At 39.8% G+C, this 26,763-nt stretch overlaps 2 protein-coding genes and 1 pseudogene across 2 annotated transcripts; 2 read left to right on the top strand and 1 right to left on the bottom strand.

The window, feature by feature from the left end:
* The first annotated feature begins 217 nt into the window (after positions 1-217).
* Positions 218-7,033, top strand: LOC134668670 (UDP-glucosyltransferase 2-like; annotated as a pseudogene).
* A 7,187-nt stretch (positions 7,034-14,220) lies between these two features.
* Positions 14,221-18,578, top strand: LOC134671460 (uncharacterized). The gene is made up of 5 exons (XM_063529326.1): positions 14,221-14,365; positions 15,050-15,127; positions 15,524-15,622; positions 15,942-16,040; positions 18,452-18,578. Exons 1-5 carry the CDS (start codon positions 14,275-14,277, stop codon positions 18,499-18,501), a joined length of 417 nt encoding a protein of 138 aa, XP_063385396.1. The 5' UTR covers positions 14,221-14,274; the 3' UTR covers positions 18,502-18,578.
* Positions 18,579-21,100: 2,522 nt separating this feature from the next.
* Positions 21,101-26,680, bottom strand: LOC134668438 (uncharacterized). Its single transcript, XM_063525919.1, has 2 exons — positions 22,588-26,680; positions 21,101-21,690 (listed from the first exon to the last, which is right to left on the bottom strand). The coding sequence occupies exon 1, from the start codon at positions 26,517-26,519 to the stop codon at positions 24,834-24,836; it is 1,686 nt and encodes a 561-aa protein (XP_063381989.1). The 5' UTR covers positions 26,520-26,680; the 3' UTR covers positions 21,101-21,690; positions 22,588-24,833.
* Between the last annotated feature and the right edge of the window lie 83 nt (positions 26,681-26,763).

Raw genomic sequence — 26,763 nt, forward strand, 5'->3', positions numbered from 1 at the left:
CCTTGCTCGTTGCCATGTGGCGAAACAGAGTATAGTACCTAGTAGACCCATTAAAGATTAACTGCATTAAATAACATGTTGCACATGCAACAATGTATGTGCACGTGACGTGATCTAGTAATTAAACCTGTTATAAAATAAGTACTCCATTGATAATAACTTAGTTGCACAGTTTTCTCTCTAATCCCAGTAAAGATAGTTGTATTATCTCATTTGCTAAACAACTAAACGGCTATAATAATATTTTTTTGTTAAATATTCTTTTCCTACATGAGTGAAACGGCAAATATGAATCTTGCAACACTTTGACAAAGTTGTATATAAGAATAATATGAGCGGTCTTTTAAGTACTAGACCAGTGCAGTATATATTGTTCAAGTGCTCATAAATAGTAATAGTGGTCATATTCCTTCAATTGGAGTAATGAGGCTCTCAGCGAGTATAATCCTGAGTTCCCTGCTGGGCTGGTGCTGCTGCTACAGGATCCTGGTGGTGTTCCCGCTGCCGGGGGGCAGGAGTCACAGTATCCTCGGGGAGGGGGTGGTGCGCCATCTCCTGGCCGCCGGACACGATGTAAAACTATTTTTATTTCCTTACAATTGTTAAATACAGTTAGTCCTTGAAACGCAGGAATCGGCTCCCGTACAATTTACGTCATTTAAATTGAAATTTGGTTAATTAAAATAAAATCGAAATTCCAACGATTTAAAAATGACGTATTGCCCATAAAAGGTTGGCCACTTGAAAGGCAAGTCCGTTGTTCATAAAACTATTTACGGGCCGGTTTAGTTAAATTTCTTACAAATATATAAGTCAAAATGACAGATAAAGACAAACGATTATTAATAGATTATTAGGTAATTAACGCTTCTAGCGCGATTATGATAGGGTAAAAAAGCGTTATGTAAATTTTATCATAGAGTAGATACCTAAATGTTTTGTTTCCAATTTAAGGTGACATATATCACAGGGGTCCCTTCGAAACTATCTGCTCCCAAGCTAAGGCAGATTGACGTCTCAACTAATATTCGGATTTTTAAACCGGGTGGGTAACTATAGTTATGGTATTATTAGATTATACGTAAGTAACTTACGGAAGCTTGTTACATAAATATAATTTCATTTTGACGCTTGGAGAGACTTTATACCTCCAAATCTTATTAGTATTAGTACTCTGACATTGGGGACCGTTTATATCTCCAAATTTAATGTATTATTAACCATAGAGACTTTTTTAAATTTTAATGTAATTTTTACCCTTTTTTGTGCATTTATAATTTATAAATGTTGTTTGCTACGTAGGTAAATGTTGTATGGACTCGTAAAAGAGCCTTTGAGGCCTACTTACCTACAGAAAAATATTGAATTTTTACGAGAATATTTAAGTTTTCGGCGATGCTTTAGCGAAGTGTTTATTATAATTATTATCAATCGCAGTCGCAGTTTTCTTGTCAAATATTAAAAAGACTTACGCTTACTTCGGTGAAACTTAACTTTGATTTCCCAAGTGATTTTACATTAACCTGTCGCTCTAATAGTAGTCTAGTCAAATAATAGCCAAATAATAATTAGCAAATTTTTTAGAGGATCTCTGCGACATTGACAAGATCCTGAGCCAGGGGAAAGAGATTTTGTTCGATCAATATACAGCTCGGACGCAGCTATTGGTGACCAACTATACGGCCACGCATGAAGACGTGCAGAAGTTGATGCTAGACCCGAAGGAAGAGTTCGACCTGGTCGTAATTGAGTGGCTGTTCAATGAGTTCTTAGTCGGGTAATAAGAATCTCTCTTTTTCTGACCATATTCAAGAGTTCGAGTAGTGTCCATCATTATATATTATGAGTATGTATGAAATATGTAATATATATTCTAGTATATTTATTTGTGTATTCTATATGTAGTTTATCAGAATTATTAGTTGTTCGTTGTTCAGTTGTTTTCCAATGTTCTAATAAATGCCTCTGTTCTCCTTGCACCATTTTTACATGTCTCTGTTTGGCCCGATGGTTGACTGGTAGAGAATGCCATTAGGCATTAAGTTCGCCATTTGTACATTATTTTTATGTTTTGTGCAATAAAGTTTAAATAAATAAGTAAATAAATAAATATTTCGTGAAAATTTTCAGCTTAGAAACGTAGACGGACTCTAATTTCATAACACTTTTGATTGCGTTAATGTAATCAATTAGGTATTAAGAGTTTTATCCGGCTGCTTGCCAATGAAATGTATAAAATAACGACTTCACAAAGACATTATGACTGAAAATCAGCTCGCGGGCTAATATGTTCTTTCCAGTCATCTCTATATGTTGTCGAGAAGTCGTAATGCAATTTTTTTTAAAATAGGTGGGTAAGTTCTTTACTTAACATAATTTATTACAGGCTAATTACTTAATCTAGTGTAAATTTACATCCCAGACAGTAATAACAATAAATAATGTAATGTGGTCTTCATCTTACAGTTTGTCTACGGTGTTCAACTGCCCTTTCATCTGGCTGTCCTCGCTGGAGCCCCACGGCCTGATGTTGTCCCTGATAGACGAATGGACGGATCCGTCTTACGTGCCGGACGTCCACTCCAGGGCCATTCCCCCGTTTACGTTTGCACAGAGGATTAGGGAGCTATGGTCCATCATCAGGCACAAATATATCAGATGGTATTTATTTATCTTAGATCAATATAAGTATAAATCCTTTAGTTACTAATATGTTTTTGACGTGCCGCAGGAGATTATTATGACAATGGCAAGATACTTTAATTTTAACGTTTACAGGCAGTTAATATCTGAAGAACAAGTACTATTTGAGCGGGCATACGGCCCCGCGGTCGCCATGCGAGGCCGGCAGCTGCCTCTATTGGAGGACGTGAAATATAACGCATCCCTGATACTGGGCAACTCGCATGTGGCTATCGGGCAATCTACCAAGCTACCGCCGAGCTATGTGCCGCTAGCTGGATACCATATTCATCAGGATGAACCTTTACCTGAAGTAAGCTCAACCTTTATGCCACATTTTTAAATTTAATACTAGCATGTCTTCTAGCTACTCGTATTTACTATTTAGATGACAAACTCGAAATACTTCGGGATTTTAGGAAACTGTGGAATACCTTATAATACTCGCTTTTGTTACTAATCGATTTGACGCAACGCAACAAAATTATATCACTTGGATGGAAAATGTGGTGTAAAATAATATTTAAATACTTTTACAGAATTTGCAAAAGATAATGGATGACGCCGAAGATGGGGTAATTTACTTCAGTATGGGGTCCATTTTGCAAGCCAAGCGCATGCCAGAGACCCTGAAGCAGGGTCTCCTGGCCATGTTGGGGAGTTTAAGACAAACTGTCGTTTGGAAACTGGAAGAAACACCGGAAATTGTGCCGAAGAATGTCCACATTGAAAGCTTTGCACCGCAGCAGAGTATTTTAGGTAAGGGAAGAAAATTTCGGGTAATTTGTCTTTCATAGTTATATATAACACTGGAACTTTTCTTAAAACTAGACTTACAGTTTCCTTAATGAGAATATTTGAACATCATGTTTATTATGTAGTTTCTACACAGTAAAACAGAGCTATTTGTGCGTGCAAAAACAAAACACAAAAAGAAATAATTTGGCCAAGCCCGAGATAGCTCGAGGCATTTAGTGTTCCGTACGGCTACCATCAGTTTGGCATTGACATAAACGATATCGTGAACGTAATTTACTTCCTATAGGTATATCTCTTTCGCACTAATATGTCAGTACGAGCGAGATGCATAGAAAAAAAATTACGTTCACGCCCACGGTAGCGTTTATGTCAATGCCAAACTGATGGTAGCCGTACCGCTCGCATCGTTACATTTTACAGAGGTTGTTTGCCTGTTTTTAGGATACCGTATTCAACTACACACACAGAACAATAGTACAAAGTGTCTAAGTGCGAAGGCCGAAGGCCGAGCTTTAGCAAAATGTCATCGCTTTAGCACAGAGCAATAGTACAAGTGTCTAAATGTGAAGGCCAAAGGCCGACCTCCGCGTAGCCCGAAGGCCCGCAGCGTCCAGGATGTCAGTGCTTTAACACAGAACAATAGTACAAGTATCTAAATGCGAAGGCCAAAGGCCGAGCTCCGCGTAGGGCCGAAGGCCCGAAGCGTCCAGGCTGTCAGTTCTGTGTTTAACCACTGATATCTTGCAGGCTTCGGGCCATCGGCCCTACGCGGAGCTCGGCCTCCGGCCTTCGCATTTAGACACTTGTATTAATTACCTGTGTTTAGAACTGACCTCCTGGATGCTTCGGGCTTTCGGCCCAATGCGACTTCAGCCTTTGGATCTTGCGACTTAGACACTTGTACTTAAAAATACTTGGAAAAGTTACGGGAGGCGCGCGTCTGTTCGCGACGCGATTGTCGCAAAGTGAATTGCAGCATGCGGAGTTGTATGGCCCCGCGCGCACTATGATAATAAAATCGCACCCCGGCCGGACCTCAGTCGGCATTTCGCTCTCCAAACCCCAACATCTCGGCACCTGCATCTCCAATGGAGTCTCAAAATGAGACGCTAGATGTTGACCATTTAATTATGGAAATAGACGGGGATCACCTTTGTGTTATAAATGCTCAAAGTCATACAGCAATCGCATATTAAAGACAATAAAGACACGTTTCACGACAAGCGACTGGTACGAAATCCATGTTGAGAATGAACAAATCGTCGACTTTTTCATCGCAGTGCGCGCAGTGAATTTTCTGCGATATATTACAGCGCGATTCTAAAATCGTGTCGTAAAAATTAATATCGTGGTGCGCGCTTGGCCTATAATACCTTAAATGTATACTCCTTCAATTTGAATTTTAGAACTCATTATTATTTTTTATTTGATTTTGTTTCTAGTTCTATGCCATATATATAGACTTTAATATTATTTAGAACTGCTAAAAAACAAGATCGGCTTACGTTAAAATAATATTTCGTCAATTTCTAAAAACTGTGATATTTAAATGTCATATACTATTAATGTCTTCCAAAATTATTTTCTCGTAACAGGACTGAGGGGCTACCGCGAAAACCGAAATTCGCAATTTGCGGGGATCTTTCTCTTTTACTCCAATGAAGGCGTAATTAGAGTGACAGAGAAAAATGCTCGCAATTTGCGAACTTCTATTTTCGCGGTTATAGCCCTGAATCTTGTTGCTCACCGATCCGTTCAAAAATATACATAAGTACTGAATATAATTAATAGATATTATAATTATACAATTAATACAGAAATGTAATGGTACTTAATGAAAAGGAATATTGTGTATATTGTTTCGACGAATCAGATACTCTCAATAAAATCTATACATGAGGCCAAAGCTGTTCATAAATATTAAATGACTTTATTATCTCTATACGCCTTACTAACTCTATGTGTCCTATTGTGTAAAAAAAAAACACAACGACAGTCAAGAACGGAATTCTTAATTTGAATTTTTCCGATTTCTGAGATGCCTAGTCCATTGGTTGGAAAGCCCGTTCGAAATTGAAACTTACTTGCAATATAATAAGGTCGTATTTTGTAGATCTCTCTCATACTTATAGTATGCTTTGAGATAAAATTAAATATCTCACAAAAATAAGCAAGCAGAATTAAACTTTGTGTCAAAGACATAAGTCATAAATTTCAATGCCAAAGTTTTAACTAAGGATGTTTCTCGCCTAATATGAATTGACCAGTGTAAGCATCAGTTAGCTAGCCCTAAGCAACCAAAGGTCAAGCTGCAGTTGAAAAACTAATAAAGATAAAGTTAAGCTGATAATTTTCCCGCCGTCTCCATGCTTCTTTAAGTTGGGTATTGACTGGTCAGCTGCCTGTTAGCTATAGTTTTCGCGAAAATCGCCAGGACAGAGGTGAAAATTTTCAAAGTTTTGTACGGAACACTAAAAAGATGAAAATAAAAATAAGAGTATTATAGCAACCTTATGGTATTGTTACCAAGTTTTACAAGCTGAATCTTGAAAAGGTTATGAATCAGTTTCATAACAACATGACAACGATTTAATGTACCTAGTACATATAAATATTTTATGTTAACTGCAGGTATATTATCGAGTGTGACTACTATCCACAATGATTACCATGAAACACACTGCTGAAATATTGAAATAAAAGGCGCATCGTTTCTGTCTACTTATAGGTACCATATTGACTTGATATTTGGAAAATTTTGTAGGTTCTTAGATATTACCTATAGTCTGATAGCATAGCGCCACAATAAGAATAGAGGCACACAATGACCCCCATGGCATGTAGTTGGTTATGAAGTTACATATTTCTAGTAGTTGTTCTCATAAAAAGGGTTTTCTTCTAGCTCACCCAAACTGCACCCTGTTCATCACTCACGGCGGACAATTATCCACCACAGAAGCCATTCATTTCGGCGTCCCTATCCTCGGCGTTCCAGCTTTCGCAGACCAGTTCCAAAACGTAAATCGCGCCGTCCAGAAGGGGTTCGCATCACAAGTTCCGCTGAGCTACGATCTTCCACGAGAATTGAAAATGGCGATTGAAGAGATGATTGGAAATCCGAAGTAGGTGCAATAGTGCAAGAGTCTGAATGAGGATCGCTTAGTAACTCCTGTCATGTTCATATATTGAGCGTTATCCATCAACCTTTTAAAAAAATCATTAGAGTTTGTCTCAGCGACGTGGCAATCGAAACGCTAAGGTACCTTAAACAACAAATTAGTGGCGCTGACAAGTCCCAAAATTCCCAAATTCCTCAAAATAAAAATTATTTCAGGTACCGGGAGAAAGTTAAAGAGTTGTCGTCCATCTACCACGACCGGCGCGCTCCCGGCTCGGAGCTGGTGCACTGGGCGGAGCACGTGGTGCGCACGCGCGGCGCGCCGCATCTGCGCTCTCCTGCGCTCCTGGTGCCCTGGTACCAGAAGATGTACCTCGATCTGTTGGCCCTGGTGTTTGTACTTGTTTTGTTGATTGTTTTTATTATAAGCAAGTTAGTGTCGAAGAAGATTGATGTGAATAAAAAGAATAAATGATTCATTACTTCTATCATTGAGTGAAATAAATTGACGTGAGACACCTCATTCGGTTCTTGTTATTTATTCTTTTTTTTGCAATATTAGGACCTCAACTCTTGGAGACCCTATACATCTCTAAAAATAAATTAATACCTACAATTGTTTTTATTTATTTTTTATTACATAAGTATATACTTGTGACTTTTAGAGACATAATACACCTCTAAATAATTTTGTACAGTTCTATTATTGTCGTAAATAGCTATTAGGGTCATGCATGTGTTAGATTAGTCTTTACGTTTAGGTTACTATTTTTACTTTTGTATATCATGTTTTACTTTGTGCTCACATATTATGTCAAATGAATTGCGTGGAATGTTTTATATCTAGTTATAAGTCTAGGATTCATGCTCCTTTCATACGTGCTTAATATTGTATCTATTTATAAGTCTAGGATTCGTGCTCTTTTCATACGTGCTTATAATTAACGAGATTGGCAGAAATAAATAAAATTCACTCTGCATATAATACCCACTAGTTCAGAGATACAAATCGCCCGGCCATTCCTATATAAACCCGCGCCATTTGTAGCATATTCAGAGAACTCAGAGAGCTTAACTCTATCACTTGCCTGAACACTCTCCAGTAAATAAACTCAGATATATGTGTTTTTATTTCACACAACACATATTCCGGTAAATGGAGGTATAGCGGACTTCGAGACAGCACGACGGCCAGCGCGTTCCAGCGGCGATTTTCTACGCTTCACCCAACGAACCCCTCATCACGAAAAGTTACAGTCTACACTCCACAGTTTGGTCCTTTTGAAGCCGGATGAAGATAGAAAAACGTACGCGCTGAGTTTCAAGCGACATAGCTTAACTCAGAATCAAGAAAGAAACACGTACGCGCTGAGTTTGAAGCGACATTGCTTAACTCAGACGGCAAGAAAGAAACAAGTACGCGCTGAGTTTTAAGCGACATTGCTTGACTCAGACGGCAAGACTGAATAAAGAACGCGCTGGGCCTAGAGGTTCGCTTCGGCTCAGACCCAACCCCAATACCTTTCCGTACCCATTTACCGGCTTGCCGGTCGGACCGTGCAGCGTGTAGGTCGTCCTCCGCTCACGTGTCCTGGCAACTTTCGTTGCATGTGTCACATGGTTGATACCCACACACTGCTTTCGAACGTTCTAGGCATAGCACTTTGCCATTGCGGGAGATTCAGTGCCACGAGGGATCCACGCTACGCTTAGGGCCTGACGTTACGCTCAGTAACGGTCAGTCATAGGTATAGGCAGGTCAAGTTAGGGACCCCCGCGTGTGTTAAGTGAAGTGAAGTGGTTCCAGCCAGAAAGATGTCCGAAAAGGAAGCAAGGAGCCTACGACCACGCACCAAGGGCCCGCCTGCGCCCGCAGCCAACATGGACACCCCTACCCCCTCGTCCGGTAAGACTACGTCCGGCGAGACAAATACGTGGAGCAAGGGCACCAGTGGCAACCCGAATACTACCAGTGGAAACGAGTCGGTACACTCGGAAACGTTAGATGCCACGGTAGTAAATCGTAGTAGATTAGGTACGCTAGTGAATAAAGACATCGATGCGCCGCCATCGCCGTCGCGGGCGCCGTCTAATCGCGATTCGCATAGGAGTCGCAAATCGGTTAGGGAACGCGATAATCAATTGGCCGTGCTAATGGCCGAGCTCGAGGTTCGTAAAGCCCGTCTAGCTGTTGCTAAGACAGAGTCCGACACTGCAAATGTACGGCTGCAGATTGCGCAATTGAAGGCGCAGTCTGTCGGCAGCAGTGACGCGACCGTCGAAGCTACTAAGACAAAGTCCGACACTGCAAATTTACGGCTGCAGGTTGCGCAACTGAAGGCGCAGTCTGTCGGCAGCAGTGACGCGACCGTCGAAGAACGGACTAGAAGTTGGGTAGAACGACAAGCTAGGTTACAGCACGAGATCGCAAAGGAAAACGTTAAAATCCCGCCGCCGAAAGAGACCGCGCAAACGCAACCGCCGCCGCGTGCAGCCGTCGATCGGGCTAGCAGACCACCCCCGCGCATTGTAGAGGTACCGCACGGTACCTACGCGCCAATGTACCATAAACCGCCGGAATTGCCTACATTCGGCGGAGATATCACCGAGTGGATATCATTTAGGGCAGAGTTCGAAGATACGTCGCCCATGTTTAGTGCCGTCAATAACGTCAGTCGGATTAGGCGCGCACTTAAGGGCGAAGCTCGGACGGCCGTAAAATCAATAATGTACACGGTTCAGGATCCGTACGAGATAATGGAAGCGCTGGAACGGCAGTTCGGCGACCCTGAGGAGATTGTTCTTACGGAAATTCATAACGTTAAACGCATGCCGCGTTTATCCGAAGACAATTCTAATATAACCTCATTCGCCGCGCATGTAGCGAATGCCGTCGCCACCATTAGATCCTTGCGTCAAGAGAAATACTTGCACGCGCCTGAGCTCGTGAATAAAATCGTGGATAAGTTGAATCTGATAGTGCGCTATGAATGGGCCAAATACAGGCAGTCTAACGTAGAATCACCCGGGTTAGTTGCGATATCCGAGTTTCTTAACGAAATTAGCACTGCGGCCAAGCGCATAAACCGACATAAGCCGTCTAACAAGTCACGGAATGCAGTGAACGCGGTTTCCTCTGTGCGCGAACCGAGCAGATCGAGCCAAGCTCTCTCTGGGTCACGCGCCCCCGCGTTCTACCGTGACACGTCTGACGAATCACGGAGTGCAGTGAGTGCGGTTTCCTCTGTGCGCGAACCTAGAAGATCGAGCCAAGCTCTCTCTGGGTCTCGCGCCCCCGCATTCTACCGTGATGCGTCTAGTAGATCGCGAAGTGAACGAAGCGCGGTTTCCTCTGTGCGCGAGCCCAGTCGATCGAGCAGCGCTCTCACTGGGTCCCGCGCCCCCGCGTCCTTTCGCGACTATAGTTCGGATTCGGAGTCAGATTCCCACGAATCATACCCACGTGATACGGGAAATAGATCACGTTTTAATAAATCGACCGTAGCTCAAGTAAAGCACCGCGATGGTAATTTAAAGAAAAAGCCAGCGTCAACCAGAGCTCAGCCCAGGCAGCAGACATCGTCTGTCTCTGTCTCGCGCGATGCGTGCGCCATATGTAAGAACGGCAAAGAACACAAAGTTAGTGAGTGTTCGAAATTTCTAGCCGCGACTATATCTGAGCGATGGGACTTGGCAAAGGGTGCTAAATTGTGCTGTAGATGTTTAGGCGCGAGTCACCCTAAGCCTTATGGGTGCCAATATGTCGCGTGTGGCATGAATCAGTGCGAAGCCGGACATAATAAACTATTACACGGTCGAAACGCGGCCGCGTCCGCGAACGGTAATAGAGTCCCGGCAGCACCTGCAGTACTCAATGTTAGACTGCCGCAGACGTGTCACAAAGTCATGCCTGTAGAGGTGTCGGAACCGTTAGGTACCGTCCAAACCCTCGCGCCACTTGACGAAGGCGCGACAATGACTTTGACGCTACACGAAACTGCGGACAGAATCGCGCCCGCGGTACAATTGGTTGGGCACGCAAAGCCTAATACCGCGGACGACGAGGCCTTACAACTTGTGAAACGGCATTCTGAGGTAGAATCATTAGGCGTTTCGCAAAAGTTGCCTCGGGTCGACCCCGACCAACGTGCGCTAGATTTACTAGAAGCCACCTGCGAAAAGATACCGGGGGAGCAAAGGTATCGCTCGGGCTTACTTTGGCGGTCAAATAACGAGAAACTCCCCGATAACCAAGCGCAAGCATTGCAACGGCCGTACAGTCTAGAACGAAAGCTAGACCACGATGCGAAACTTAAAGCCGAATATGCAAAGTGTATGTTGCTTGACAAAGGTTACGCGGAGAAAATGGACTCGCCACCGCCCCCCGAGGCACCCCGGACGTGGCCTCTAGCGCATTTCCCAACTTTTCACCCGCAACGCGGCAAAATGCGATTAGTTTGGGACACGGCCGCCACAGCTTGCGAACGTTCGCTTAACAGCGCGCTGTTGGCTGGCCCCGACCTGTTAAAGTCACTTTTTGGCGTATTAATGCGCTTCCGCGAAAGTAAAATCGCGGTGTTAGCCGACGTCAAACAGATGTTTTTACAGATCGAAATAATAGAGCAAGATCGCGATACGTTACGTTTCGTTTGGCGGACAGGGATCGATTGGGACAGGCCTATATCCGTCTCCCTCGCACCCGCGTGGCGATCGTTCATTAATAACGTACGGTTAGTTCGCGCCACCGCTGGTAGTCTGGTTGCCGCCGAGGTTTTCAAAGCCGTATTGCTCGCTAAGAAAACGTAAAGAAACTGCATGAAGGTGACGTAGTAACGAGGAACGTGGCCCAGAGGCGTAATCGCCCAGCTATATCCTGGCCTGGATGGCCATTGTTCGCACACGCGCAGGTGACGTCCGCCGCCCAGTTTCCAGACTCATCCCCATTTACTCCGAGCATGAAGACGGTGTTAACACACGTGGGGGAGACTGTCGTAAATAGCTATTAGGGTCATGCATGTGTTAGATTAGTCTTTACGTTTAGGTTACTATTTTTACTTTTGTATATCATGTTTTACTTTGTGCTCACATATTATGTCAAATGAATTGCGTGGAATGTTTTATATCTAGTTATAAGTCTAGGATTCATGCTCCTTTCATACGTGCTTAATATTGTATCTATTTATAAGTCTAGGATTCGTGCTCTTTTCATACGTGCTTATAATTAACGAGATTGGCAGAAATAAATAAAATTCACTCTGCATATAATACCCACTAGTTCAGAGATACAAATCGCCCGGCCATTCCTATATAAACCCGCGCCATTTGTAGCATATTCAGAGAACTCAGAGAGCTTAACTCTATCACTTGCCTGAACACTCTCCAGTAAATAAACTCAGATATATGTGTTTTTATTTCACACAACACATATTCCGGTAAATGGAGGTATAGCGGACTTCGAGACAGCACGACGGCCAGCGCGTTCCAGCGGCGAGTTTCTACGCTTCACCCAACGAACCCCTCATCACGAAAAGTTACAGTCTACACCCCACAATTATTCTACATATAGTCTTTAGGTATATAAGAATAGTTAGGATAGAATATAATTAAATTTCCAAGCCAATCTTTAAATATTAATACAGGGTACCTATCACGTTCGATTTTAGTCTCCTGCGCATTGTTTTGGGTTTGGGATAGCATATTCGACGTAGATTCGTACTTTTTGAAATAATCAAGTTGTTGATAGCAGTGCAACTAGTGCAAGTATTAATTTAAACGTTAAAATTCTATGAAATTATGACGAGCACTTGCACTGCGTGTGCTATCAAAATCGTTGCAGACTTATCGTGGTCTAACTGTACAAGGTTAATATAAAACTAAAGATAATGTAAGACTTTGAAATTCTTCATAATATATTTAAACGATTATTAAGAAACTTTTTAAAATTGGGTTGAGAGTATTTAACGATTTTCTACACGGACGAACTCGCGAGCGAAGGCTAGTATTATCATAAATTAATTATCCACGCTCCATGCCAATTGAATATGGGGATAATCCTCCCGATATAATTTATATTAACTTCTCGTCGGCATAGGTATAACTTATTTACTCCAATAACCTAGATTATATCAAGTGCCGAATTGAGATAACAACGGATAAAGGACTTAATTAAAATGAAACCCCTATAAAAGCAGAGGAGTGAACTTAAAAACTACCATTCACTAATAGTTATTATTAGGATAAAGAAATAAAATAAGAGAACGAAATGAAAAGTTTTGTGGCGCTTTTCCTTGTTCTTTCAACAGTTTACGCAAGATCTTTGCTGAGCAACCAGCTGGCCAAGAATCATCATAAATGTAAGTATGATTAGATCTTTCCTAAATTGAATAAGTACCTATGTGTGTACTAGTACTACTAATAGGTATTTCCTATTTAAGAGAGAGACTAATGGTCATTTTCGTGCAAACATTCTCGCCTCTCGACATTTTCCTCTGTGGATTTTGACTCCTAGATTTTAAAAAATTACTTCAATATTCCCAGTAGGTACCGTGTCTGAAGTAGTAGGTAAGTTTTTACTTTTTTTGAAATTCCTGAAGAGAGAAATTCCTTTTTATGAGGAGTAGATTAGGTATACCTACTTCAAACAGCGCTAAAAACGGCCAAATAAATGCGCCGTAACAAGCTTTACATCTAATAATATACAAAATCGACATCAATAAACAAAATGCTAACTTTTCTCCTAGTTGAGACCATTCTAAAGAGCCTAAACTTCATGCTTTTAATTTTTCCGATAAGAAACTAATAGGTAGTTCTTTTTTGGGCCACCTTCCGACTGCATTATCATATCACTTTCGTGTTAGCATTATTATCCGTTAGTTTCAAGTCAATCGGACGGAAAGTGGTTCACATTTAAGTTACAATCAATAGTTTAATCAACAATTAGTTTGAATCAATTACTTCACCCAACGAACCCCTCATCACGAAAAGTTACAGTCTACACCCCACAATTATTCTACATATAGTCTTTAGGTATATAAGAATAGTTAGGATAGAATATAATTAAATTTCCAAGCCAATCTTTAAATATTAATACAGGGTACCTATCACGTTCGATTTTAGTCTCCTGCGCATTGTTTTGGGTTTGGGATAGCATATTCGACGTAGATTCGTACTTTTTGAAATAATCAAGTTGTTGATAGCAGTGCAACTAGTGCAAGTATTAATTTAAACGTTAAAATTCTATGAAATTATGACGAGCACTTGCACTGCGTGTGCTATCAAAATCGTTGCAGACTTATCGTGGTCTAACTGTACAAGGTTAATATAAAACTAAAGATAATGTAAGACTTTGAAATTCTTCATAATATATTTAAACGATTATTAAGAAACTTTTTAAAATTGGGTTGAGAGTATTTAACGATTTTCTACACGGACGAACTCGCGAGCGAAGGCTAGTATTATCATAAATTAATTATCCACGCTCCATGCCAATTGAATATGGGGATAATCCTCCCGATATAATTTATATTAACTTCTCGTCGGCATAGGTATAACTTATTTACTCCAATAACCTAGATTATATCAAGTGCCGAATTGAGATAACAACGGATAAAGGACTTAATTAAAATGAAACCCCTATAAAAGCAGAGGAGTGAACTTAAAAACTACCATTCACTAATAGTTATTATTAGGATAAAGAAATAAAATAAGAGAACGAAATGAAAAGTTTTGTGGCGCTTTTCCTTGTTCTTTCAACAGTTTACGCAAGATCTTTGCTGAGCAACCAGCTGGCCAAGAATCATCATAAATGTAAGTATGATTAGATCTTTCCTAAATTGAATAAGTACCTATGTGTGTACTAGTACTACTAATAGGTATTTCCTATTTAAGAGAGAGACTAATGGTCATTTTCGTGCAAACATTCTCGCCTCTCGACATTTTCCTCTGTGGATTTTGACTCCTAGATTTTAAAAAATTACTTCAATATTCCCAGTAGGTACCGTGTCTGAAGTAGTAGGTAAGTTTTTACTTTTTTTGAAATTCCTGAAGAGAGAAATTCCTTTTTATGAGGAGTAGATTAGGTATACCTACTTCAAACAGCGCTAAAAACGGCCAAATAAATGCGCCGTAACAAGCTTTACATCTAATAATATACAAAATCGACATCAATAAACAAAATGCTAACTTTTCTCCTAGTTGAGACCATTCTAAAGAGCCTAAACTTCATGCTTTTAATTTTTCCGATAAGAAACTAATAGGTAGTTCTTTTTTGGGCCACCTTCCGACTGCATTATCATATCACTTTCGTGTTAGCATTATTATCCGTTAGTTTCAAGTCAATCGGACGGAAAGTGGTTCACATTTAAGTTACAATCAATAGTTTAATCAACAATTAGTTTGAATCAATTATGTAGCTATACAGAGTGAAACTAAGTAAAAGCGTGTAAAAAAACCAAACTGAACCTCCTCATTTTATGCATTTTCTTGTATCAGATGGATACGGACACGCACTGAAACGCTGCGTTAACATGTGGGACGAAGGTTGCATCAACGGACAACTTGGCGGTTCAGGTACGATCTTAATGTTACCACTGCCAGGAGTCAGAGGAGACTGCTATGCACATTCTCTGTTCCTGCGGACCACTAATGTCCAAAAGAAGTACCTACCTAGGGCGACACATACTGGAACCCTATGAGGTACAGAGCATTACGGCCCAAAGAATCTGGAATTTCCTGGACTCAACGTGCATTAGTAATGAACTTTAAAGGGCGCCGTTACAATAGATCACAGCTTGGTCGAAGTGGCACTCAAAGGCCCACAACACCCCAATAATAAAATAATACACCACTTGACATTCTTAGGCTCTGTCGTCGCTTTCCACGGTGAGCCTAAAGTCAATCGCTGATCAGACAATAAAAAATAGATGTTTCCCTAATTAGGTGTAGGTATATCTGCTTAATTTGCAGGCAGCGACGATTACTACCTTGGAGGCAGCTTCAACCCCGGCAAGCGGTGCGTCAACATGTGGGACGAAGGCTGCATTAACGACCAGCTCGGCGGATCAGGTACTGGTATACTATTACATCAAACCTAAAAGCGAAAATCCATTAACTGCACGTTTCACACCTAAAACTAAACGTAAAATAGGTACTGAAATAGAATTGTGTCACTTTGTAATATTGAATAATAATAAAAAATACTAACCGCCTCGACCGCAAAACTTAATAAATCAAAACTTTATGTAATTACCTAATTAATGTAAACTTAATTATATCGAACAATGAAGCGTAAAGCGTATTAATATTAATTAATATTTTATCCATAACCTCGGTACTTACATTAGTGAAAATAGGGGTAAAAGTAAACTAGACTTTATAATAACAGGCAAGGACGATTACTACCTTGCGGGAAGCTTCAACCCCGGCAAGCGCTGCGTCAACATGTGGGACGAGGGCTGCATCAACGGCCAGCTCGGCGGATCAGGTATTTTGGGTTATTCCCACTAGTTACCACCAAGTTCTGGGAATAACCCAGTATTTTAGTATTTAATTAAGCGGTGATAAGAGTGACTCATAGCCCAAGTAGCACAGATAGCTCTATAACTACTCACTTTTAGTTCTATCTAACGCTCTGTGCGTATTAAGACACTTATAACAGCACACTCGTGGTCCTACAGCTGTATAATAGATTTCAGTGATATTTATATAGCTTAGGGCTGATTAAAAGCTGCATGACGGCTCTGAAAACTACCATTAATACGCAAAGAGTGATATAAAGGTATATTTGCTACGAACCTATACAGCTTTAAGGGTTATCAAATGCTTTAACCGTTATAAGGTCTGTTTAGTGGATAAAATTACGCCATGTGCTGTATAAGGAGGTAATTGTGGACTTTTATTACGTTGACTTATTAAGGGAGCACAAGTGAACTATTATGAAGCTAATAGATGTATAATGGAAAACATGTGGCACATTATACAGCTTTTCGCTTAACATGTTTACCGCTAAGCAGCTTTTATTACGCTGACTTTTAAGGGACCACGAGTGAACTAATATGAAGCCAATAGACGTATAATGGAACATACGTGGCGCATAATACAGCTTATCGCTGAACATGTTTACCGCTAAGCAGCTTTTATTACGCTAACTTTTAAGGGAGCACGAGTGAACTAATATGAAGCCAATAGACCTATAAATGAAACACATGTGGCGCATAATACTGCTTATCACTGAAGATGTTTACCGCTAAAGCAGCTTTTATTTTGCTGACTTATTATAAGGGAGAAAGAGTGAACTGTTATGAAACCAATAGACGTATAATCGAACACATGTGGCGCATAATACGGCTTAGCGCTGAACATGTTTACCGCTAAGCAGCCTATTATACTACCATTGAGACTGTGTGTATAGCGGCTATTTAAACGTTCACAAGATGCCTTATAACTGTTTAGAGGTTCACTAGTGTATCGAAAGAACGACTTGGACTTTATAGTGGTTCACTTAAGTATCTTAATCCGATATATAACAGTCGTATGCTGCATATTAGAATTTTAACGGTTCACGTTGCTTTTTAACATTGACCGCCATTTTATTGTATATAACCTACAAAATTTAAATTACTTTTCCAACTTTTAAGGGCAACAATAACGTTTTGTGCATGAGTTCTTAACCTAAATCACTAGTTTAGCACTTCCTATAACGTATTATTAACTTTTTATCTCATAATTCCGTCCAAACCACTAAAGTAGTTTTTACACAATAGCTTATTTATATCATTAATTTAAATAAATCCTGATTATTCTCGTGGCGCATTGAAATTTTCTTAGATAATGTATATATATAATGTCAATAAACTTGCATTCCCAAACATCTTTCTCACATTAATATATAAAAGATCATGTACTAACATTTAACTAAACACTTTAACAAAATAACTTATGGTGTTGTTGCGCTAAAGGTTTTTGCTTCAACATAAATATGTTTTTTAAGGCAGAGGTGTAAAAGTATGTTAATAATTATCTTTTATTCAGCCCAACGTCAATCTTTCCCGGTATTAGGGCGCACATGTAACATATTAACTGAATAAAGGGTAACTGGTGGTCTCTTACCCAGTCAATATACACCTCTTATAACTCCTGTTACCCCTTATAATTCCATTAAATTGCTGCTACAATGCTCTTAAACAGCTATGTGAACTTAAGGCTGCATAATTTGTGCCCATTTAAGAGTTATAAAAGCTGAAAAGAGGCTTATACAGCTCTTATGCAGCTTTTTTATTCCAGCTTCAAGCGTATTCGTACTTCATTATGCGGCTGCTATACAGCTAATCTGTGCTACTTGGGAGGCCCATAACATAACCTATTAAACACGTTCAGACGCACATGTGTGTAGCCGTCTGAGTAGGACTACTTGATCCTTACGTAATATGTATTTTGATATTAAAAATGCGAAAGTAACTCTGTTTGTCCTTTACACGCTTAAAACCCACTAAACCGATTTAGATGAAATTTTGTATGGGTATAAGTTAAGTATAAGTTTGATTGCCCGAACAATGACATAGGATAGTTTTTATCAATAATCATCATCATTCGACACAGACGAAGTCGCGGGCAGAAGCTAGTTAAATATAAAACCGGCCAAGTGCGCGTCGGACTCGCGTACGAAGGGTTCCGTACCATTATGCAAGAAACGGCAAAAATATTCACGTTCGTTTTATTTTATAGTATTTGTTGTTATAGCGGCATCAGAAATAAGTACATCATCTGTGAAAATTTCAACTGTCTATAGCTATCACGGTTGATGAGTTACAGAGGCTGGTGACAAACAGACGGACAGCGGATTCTTTTAGTGGTTCCCGTTTGGGTACGAATCCCTAATAATTACTTTGGTTTCAGGTGGCGACGATTATTACCTTAACGGTGGATTCACTCCGGGACGCATGTAATCCGGAACTCATCCGTGTTTATTTCAAGTTCCCATCATCTTCCGTGCAGCGTTACGTTTGCTGATTTGCGATGATTATGTTGTGTTGTATTTATTTTCATTCCCATCTGTATTGAAACAAATAAATAAAATAAAATAAGCCGTATTTTAAATATGTGCTATCTCGGATTAAGTACCTTACTTTCCTGTATAGGTACTAAACAAAGGAGTACCTAACCTAGGATTCGCAAGGCTTATACATACCTACAAGCCTATATATATTCCAAAGTATTATACCTATATTACAAAGTAGACAGTAAAATACGATCGATACTGTAAAATACTACATGCAGCCAGTGTCGATTAGATTATGGCAGAGCCAGGTAGTAAGTAGGTACCTATATCCTTATCGACCGTCCCTTCCTCTTTTCGCCGTTTCATCTTAAAGATGCGCAAAGCCCGCTTTTAGAATCCGAATTCCGCTTCAAAAAGGTTGTATCGACTTTGAAACGGTTTAAAAATCCGTTGTGGCGCCATCAACCGGAAGGACAGTGTCGGCCTGGCGGCAACGGAAATCCAACGGACCGGAAACTACTACTTGAGGGTCCCACAACACAGGTGCACCGTGTGTTCCTGGTGGTCACACTCCATTTTATACCTAACCCTCTATTATTATTTATTTATTTAAGAAACAAACAGTCTTTCATAGTTATACAGGGTGATCAATCCAAATGGGTCAGTATGGAGAAGTCAGAAACTATGAGAGATAGCGAAATCTGTTCTTAGGAACCATGGCTTCGATTTTAAATTTAATAATAATGGCATTCAATTTTTTTTTAAATCTATCATACTTAACCGGGATTCGAACCTGGTCAATATTCTAGTTGTTTGTTTGTATGGCAACTTTTAAACGATGCGTGATAGGTGGGGGGTGCTCGACCAAATATCATAGAGGGCCCGAGACAAATCAAACTACATTAAAAAAAATTCAAAATGGCCGTTTTTTTTTTATTTTTTCAAGTTGGTCCGAGCGCGCTGAGATTTGGCATGCGGCGAGCCTGGGGGCCCAAAATTACCATGTCAAAAATAAATTTTGGAAAAATCCAAAATGGCGGCGGACACGGGCAAAGTAAAATTTCCAAGTAGGTTAAGCGTGCCCGAAGGGCGAGGATCAGGCCGGGAGGCCGAAGGCCGACCCCGGCGGAAGGCCGAAGGCCCGGAGCCTCCACCCCGACTCCCAAAATGCTAGGCCGGAGGGCGAGCTGCGTGAATGCGGTGCTTACAAGCGTTTTACCAAGTCAACTGCCTTGATGAGCGAAGCCGGCGGGCCGAATGCCCGACGGCGAAGTGTCGAGGCTTGCGAAGGCCGAAGTTGGGACTTAACTACGACCCAACACTTTTCCCTTGGGAGTCGCGTTTTGGGAGTCGGGGTGGAGGCTCCGGGCCTTCGGCCTTCCGCCGGGGTCGGCCTTTGGCCTCCCGGCTTGAACCTCGCCCTTCGGGCTCGCTTAACCTACTTGGAAATTTTACTTTGCCCGTGTCCGCCGCCATTTTGGATTTTTCCAAAATTTTTTTTTGACATGACGCCAGTAATCTTGGGCCCCCAGGCTCGCCGCATGCCAAATCTCAGCCCGCTCGGACCAACTTGAAAAAATAAAAAAAAGTCAGCCATTTTGAATTTTTTTTTATGTAGTTTGATTTGTCTCGGGGCCCTCTATGATATTTGGTCGAGTACCCCCAACCTATCACGCATCGTTTAAAAGTTGCCATACAAACAAACAACTAGAATATTAACCAGGTTCGAATCCCGGTTATGTATGATAGATTTATAAAAAAATTGAATGCCATTATTATTAAATCTAAAATCGACGCCATGGTTCCTAAGAACAGATTTCGCTATCTCTTATAGTTTCTGACTTCTCCATACTGACCCATTTGGATTGATCACCCTGTATATAATACTGGAACTTTTCTTAAAACTAGACTTACAGTTTCCTTAATGAAAATATTTGAACATCATGTTTATTAAGTAGTTTCTACATGGTAAAACAGAGCTATTAGGGCAGAGTTATTAGGGCTAATGGCTCTCATTCGAGGTATTCGTAACTATGGAAGTTAAGCGTTTAAATGGGGCATTATCTATGAAAAGGGACCTTATTGTCGATGGCGCTTACGCCGCACAGCGTCGCGCGGCATTGTATTTATATCGGAGCATCGTTAATAATGGCGTAAGCGCTATCGACAATAAGGTCCCTTTTCATAGATAACGCCACAAATACTTACATGAATATAAATTGCATCTTAATACTCGAAGAGTTTTTTCAGTTTTCTAACAAAACAGGTAAGGTGTATTCGGGTAATACCGAATGTCGGATAATTCCGAAATTCAGATGAAAATCACCCTTAATACCATCATAATAAAAGTCTCTTTTCGGAATTATCCGACAGTTTTCGACATTCGGAATTACCCGAGTAAACCTTACCTACAATAAGAAATTAAATAGGTACACTAGTACACTCACTGCATGTACCTACATATGTAATTAGATAATTACCTAAGTTCTACCTATTAACTTACAAGCGACCGAGGAGTAATAGGATTTATTAAAATGAAAATCTAGAAATTATTATCAAAATTTATTAGTTACACATACTTTCGTGCCTCAGCACATTTTATACATAAACAACGTATAAAAATATTTAAAATCTTCATAATCTTGCAGCATATTTTGCAATTTGATTGCTACAATATTTATTTTCTATATGATACATCTAAAATATCCTTTAAAATTAATGTTTATTTTGATTGGTCATTATTTTTTAAGGTTAATTTGCTTGGCAAGTTTCACAAAGGCCACGTTTAGTTATAATATATCTTTTTAATCAAAATTATATTTTTTCTAACATGTTTTTTACCTATTATATTAGTGTAACTGTAAAAAACGTAATGAGAAAAACAGTAGGTTGTCACGGAAGGACTTTTTACTGCGATTCATAATTAGTACTATAATAAAACATGGGTGCCATAAACATTTCCACCTGGAAACATGTTTCAGTAATAAAGCAAGAGGTACTAGAAGATTTTAAGATAAGTAAAAATAGTCCATAATAAATAAAAGTTTGTACAAAGGTACAAATAATGATAATGTCTCATCAGAACGAGACAGTGAGTATTACTTTCATTATTGAAGCTATAAAGGCAAAGAGTACACTGGAATGGAATAAAAACGGTGTTCTGCCTTTTCGCAGAACTATTTTTGGCGGAATTTCATTTGCCAACCAACATTTCGCCGACGTTTCACTTTGACAACTAACGATTAGCAAATTTTTGTGTGACAACGTTTCAATTGGTAGAATTATTATAAAGCAGATTATTATAACGCCTCTAAACATTTGGGAGACTTATCATTTCTCAAATCTTTCACTTGGTCGAACAACTCTTGGACGAGTAACGTTTCGTTGAAGCTACAGTTCGCTTTTCATACATTAGGCAAGTTACAAATAGGAAAAAGATACATACCAAAAAATCAAAAATGGCCGAGTTGTTCGACTTTTTATAATGTATATTTTAATATTTGAAGCCAGTGGCAGCGAGCGAGCGAAGCGAGCGAGCAAGACCTTCCTGGGCAGAACCGACTTGGATATGGTTAGGTGAGAAGACTAAGGCGGGAGCTTTGCTCCCGCCTTAGTCTTCGAGGTTATTTTTTTTTTCAACAACCTAAAAAACGTAATTACATCACAGCAACTTTCGGGTCAAATATCCCAACTTTCGTGTCAAATATCTCGGCCATTTTTGATTTTAGAGTAAAGTTATTCCTACAAAAGGCCCCCCTTTGGCACAGTCTGACCAAATGAAACAAATGGTAGACAATAAACAACTAAGTGTATATTATGCCAACTAAAACATTCTACGACATGAAAGTTGGCATTTTGAAAATAGGCATTATAAAACACAGACCAAACGTTTAGTTGGTAACTGTGCGGTTGGCAAATAAAAAAAAACCATTTGATAAGTTGGGAAATGAAAATTCGGCGAAATGAAATTCCGCCAAACGTGAGTTGGGAAGTTATAATCGGCCATACCATTTTCGGCGATAAATAAGAGAACCAATAAAAACATACTGGTTAGATGATCACAATGATACTTATAAAGTAAGGACGCTAAGCACCAAGAACTTCGTACATTGGCCCGCTGTTCCTATCTCTATTGCACTCGCATAATTATATTACTGGCCAGCTCGCACAGTGACATCGACCGCCAGCATCCTCGGCGGGACAACAATATAATCAGTTTGACGCGCGTGCAATAGAGATAGGATAGACGGGTCAATGTACGAAATTCTTCGTGCTTAGCGCCCTTAGTTTAGCAAGTTGTGAGTTTGGACTACAAATACAAAGACTCAAAGAGTACAAATAAACAGCCACACTCCTAATTTAAATCGGTGGACCTTATTACAAAAGGCTTAATCCACCGATTGACAGCTAACAATGCGGGCGATGGTACTGTAATGTGAAATGGCAATGAGCAACACCCAACTCCCATTTCTTTTTTCAAAATAACATGAAAACAGGAATACTAAGACGTGTTAAATACCAACGTTGTATTTTCAATGAAGCATTGTGCATATTATGACAGCTGTCATCTTAGTTCAATGGGGTTGGCCGGTCGAAGTGTGTTACAGATGGCGCCAGCGTAGGTTTTACCTGTCAATTCTACAAAATAGTGTCAAAGTATTGTTTTGTTGGGAATTTTATGGCCTAGACACAAGTAAAACGTATAAGGCCATCTATACAAACTTGACAGTTGCCAACCCCATTTCCACTTTTTTATGTTAAAATAATTAATTATACATGTATAGCAGTACAGTAGCTAACTTGTTCTAGAAGCTGTTTATGTAGCTGTAGGCGCTGCTGTAGCTTAACATTAATGTAAAAATCAATACAGTAAATGAAATCCCTTGGATAATTGATAATTATATTGATTAGTCAGTTTATCACTAGTTAAGGCAATTTAAAAAAAAATTGTAAGCGGTGGGCTTTAACATTGCACTTTATACATATTATAATTAATACAAAACCACAAACAGTGGCGAAAATATGATAGGCTGAGATAAAGCATATTATTTTATCAAATTTATCAACAATTTACTACATTATATTACTACAAAGATTATGTCATATTTTCATGATTGCAATGACTTTCGTAATAAAATTGTGACAAAATAAATACAAATACAATATGATAGTCCATTATCTGATTGATTTTATTGTCATTATCAAACAATTCAAATTGCTATCACAGTCCCCTCTGTCAATATCATTTAGACTGATAAAAATAAAATGCTAATACTTTGTACATAATGTTTCAGTCTCGTTTTAACATTCATGAACATAGTGTTCTTTTCTTTAGGCCTAAATGTACAGTCGCCATCAGATATATCGGAGCGGCCGAGGTGCTCAAAAATATCTGAACACGCACTCTAACGCCTTGACAATAGAGGCCTGTTCAGATGTTTGTGAGCACGTCGGCAGCTGCGATATATCTGATGGCGAATGTACAATAAAAAGTATATAATGACTGCAGTTTCTAAATGTTTAATGTTTCAGTAATTCTTATTTGAAAATTATAATCAGGAAATTGTGATGTGGTATGGTTTAAATGAAGGACTAAATGGTTTAAAAAATTGCAGGTACATCTCATTTTTAATAGGTGGCTTTCCATCAGAGAAGGGTCCTTATTGTACATGCACATGGAGCATAAGGGCCCTTTAGGCATGGAATGCCACATAGTCATTACATGGAACATTTTTCATAAAAAAATAGGTTTAAAATGTTAAGTATAGCAGTTATTTACAGAGATCTGAATCATTTACCTATTGGCATAGCTTAGCTTTACTGATCTATAAGTACACTAATTAACTAAAATTAACTCCCACTGAGTGAACACATTCTATTCTAAAATTAATTAATTAAAATTGAATAGATTTAAAGTAATTTATATGACAAGATAGTGTAACATATATCCAAAATTAATAACTAAAATAAATAATGCAAGCTGTAAGTATTATAAGGGAGAAGTTCAAGTTGCCCATAAAGTTGTTACAGCACAGTGAAATTGAGAAATATATCAGCTTGTGCTGATGATCCATGCCTTGAGCTTGAGGCCTTATCATGGTGTCCTTATTGTGATTATGTTTAGGACCTAAACTGAATTGCTAAAGGATAGAGCTATATAAGTAAGTTGCATAACTCCATCCCTCAGCAATTCAGTTTAGCTTGTCCTAAACAGAATCGCAATAAGGACATCATGGTAAGGCCCTGATCTCCTTGACTGGGTTAAAAGAAAACTTGTCTTTAGTTGCTTTGTCCCTGCCAATGGCCCTGAGCATACTGCGGTAACTCCATAGGTAACTTATTGTACCCTGAGTGCATTGGTGCCGGCTGAGTCTTCGGAGGCCCGGCTTGACGGAACTTAGTTGAGTATTTATAAAAGTCTGACATTTCAAAAGGCTTTGTCTCCTCCCTGTATGGTATGCATTTACCTTGCTCAATGACTGTTAAGTTCTTGGGAGATTCTAAGGTAGAAGAGGTGGGTGATAGCACGGAGGGACTGTGAGACTGGTTAGGGCTCTGCATAGCTGAATGGCGGCCAGTGGAAATCATTATCTCATAAGTTTGAGAATTACCTATACTTGAAGTCCTTTTGAGGCTGGAACTCTTCTTCAATAAAGGTGCCTCAGCTTTTGTTGGAGAGTCCAGGGAGGTCTCATACCACTGCTTCTCTCGGACTTTAGAATCTTGAGATAAAGGTGAAAATTTATTCATACTGACCGAGTCAAAATTTCCTTGAGAATATCCTGATAACTGGCTGACAGGGCTCAGTGCATCAGGATAACCTCTTCTTTCATGGATATATTCATCTGTGGATACTTGTAGGGGCACATGCATGGGTCTGGCATTTCGTTCACGCAAAGGCAAGGTATTAGGAACAGCAGGCCTTTCTGTAGGCACATGCATTCTATCAGTAGGCTGCTCTTGAATGTCTGGCTGAGATCGGTGCTGGTACATTGGCAAGGGGGGCCTGTGGGCGTCCATGATATTCTCTAAGTGTTGATTGTAATCGCTATGGGATGTTAAATGGTAGGTCTGCGTGCGCTGCAATGTATTCCTCCGGCTACCTTCAGGTCTTCTTTTAGATTGAACTTGCATTTGGTGGTGATGAGGAAGAGCTGCCAAATGTTGACTCTGGGCCTTCAGATGAGATGCATACTGATATAAGAGAGCATTATTTCTCATACCATTCTGTTGTGCAATTGGCTGTGGAGCAGCTGCGTAGTGAGTGTAGTGGGTAGTAATATCAGGATGGCTTGAGCTGAAATGTGTCTCCCGTAGACGTGTAACATTGTGAGCCTCGGGAGCATTGTTATAGTAAATTTTATTCATATACTCAGTGGTCATAGTGTGGTGCCTGTACCCGGGAGGCTGATTCACATCATTGTGCATGTTCTCAGTCACTGGTTCATGCCTTCCTGCTAATGCTGGATAGGTGTGAGAAGTGTGCATTGAAAAAGTCTCTGGATTCCTTTCCTGAGGCGGGGACGGAAAGAAATTAGAACAGCTAGTCTCTGGACGCCGTATATGTCTTGGGTGTGCACTTTTCGTCGACATACCAGATATCGATGGCGTAGAAAGTCTGTGCGTGTGGTTTTGGCGTAGATTCTGATCTGAATCGTGTAAACGCTCTCCTGGAGCCGTTCGGAGACGTCTGGAAGTATTATCTGAGCCGTCTTGGACGTCATTGCCATCAGTTGATCTATCAGTACTACGTACGCTGTTTAGTCTTTCTCTCGGCACTTCGGGGCTCAAGGGCGCCTCGGGTGGCATAATTCCTGTTAGTTGAACTTCTTGAACACATAGTTTATACAATTCCTCGTTCTTTGTGGCTAAAAGCTGCTCTAATTCTTTCTTTCTAGCTTGCAATTTCAATAACTTGTCCTGCTTATCTGAGTGTAGATCGCTACCCATCGTGCTTGTACCCATATTCAAAAAGTAAATTCACAAACACAAAACATTAGTCAAGGTATATTTCAACACAGAAATAAACTAAAACGGCTGATTAACTTAAAATAAACAAAGAAAAACGTAAATTTTATCGCAATGACACAACACGCGTAGCCATGTTGACCCACAGATAAAGTATAAAAATTATTAAAAACATTACGTACATTGTTGTTCTTGCTATTGTATTGGTATTTGAGTCAATAAATACATTTTAATCTTTTAC

The sequence above is a fragment of the Cydia fagiglandana genome, chromosome 1 (assembly GCF_963556715.1).
Source record: "Cydia fagiglandana chromosome 1, ilCydFagi1.1, whole genome shotgun sequence".
NCBI classification, from domain to species: Eukaryota; Metazoa; Arthropoda; class Insecta; order Lepidoptera; family Tortricidae; genus Cydia; species Cydia fagiglandana.

What these genes read in the sequence shown, in the direction of transcription:
- LOC134671460 (XM_063529326.1), top strand. Translation starts at nt 14,275, where the DNA reads ATGAAAAGTTTTGTGGCGCTTTTCCTTGTTCTTTCAACAGTTTACGCA. An exon ending in GGCCAAGAATCATCATAAAT is followed by an intron (nt 14,366 to 15,049) that starts GTAAGTATGATT and finishes TTCTTGTATCAG; the next exon opens with ATGGATACGGACACGCACTG. An exon ending in CGGACAACTTGGCGGTTCAG is followed by an intron (nt 15,128 to 15,523) that starts GTACGATCTTAA and finishes CTTAATTTGCAG; the next exon opens with GCAGCGACGATTACTACCTT.
- LOC134668438 (XM_063525919.1), bottom strand. Translation starts at nt 26,519, where the DNA reads ATGGGTACAAGCACGATGGGTAGCGATCTACACTCAGATAAGCAGGAC.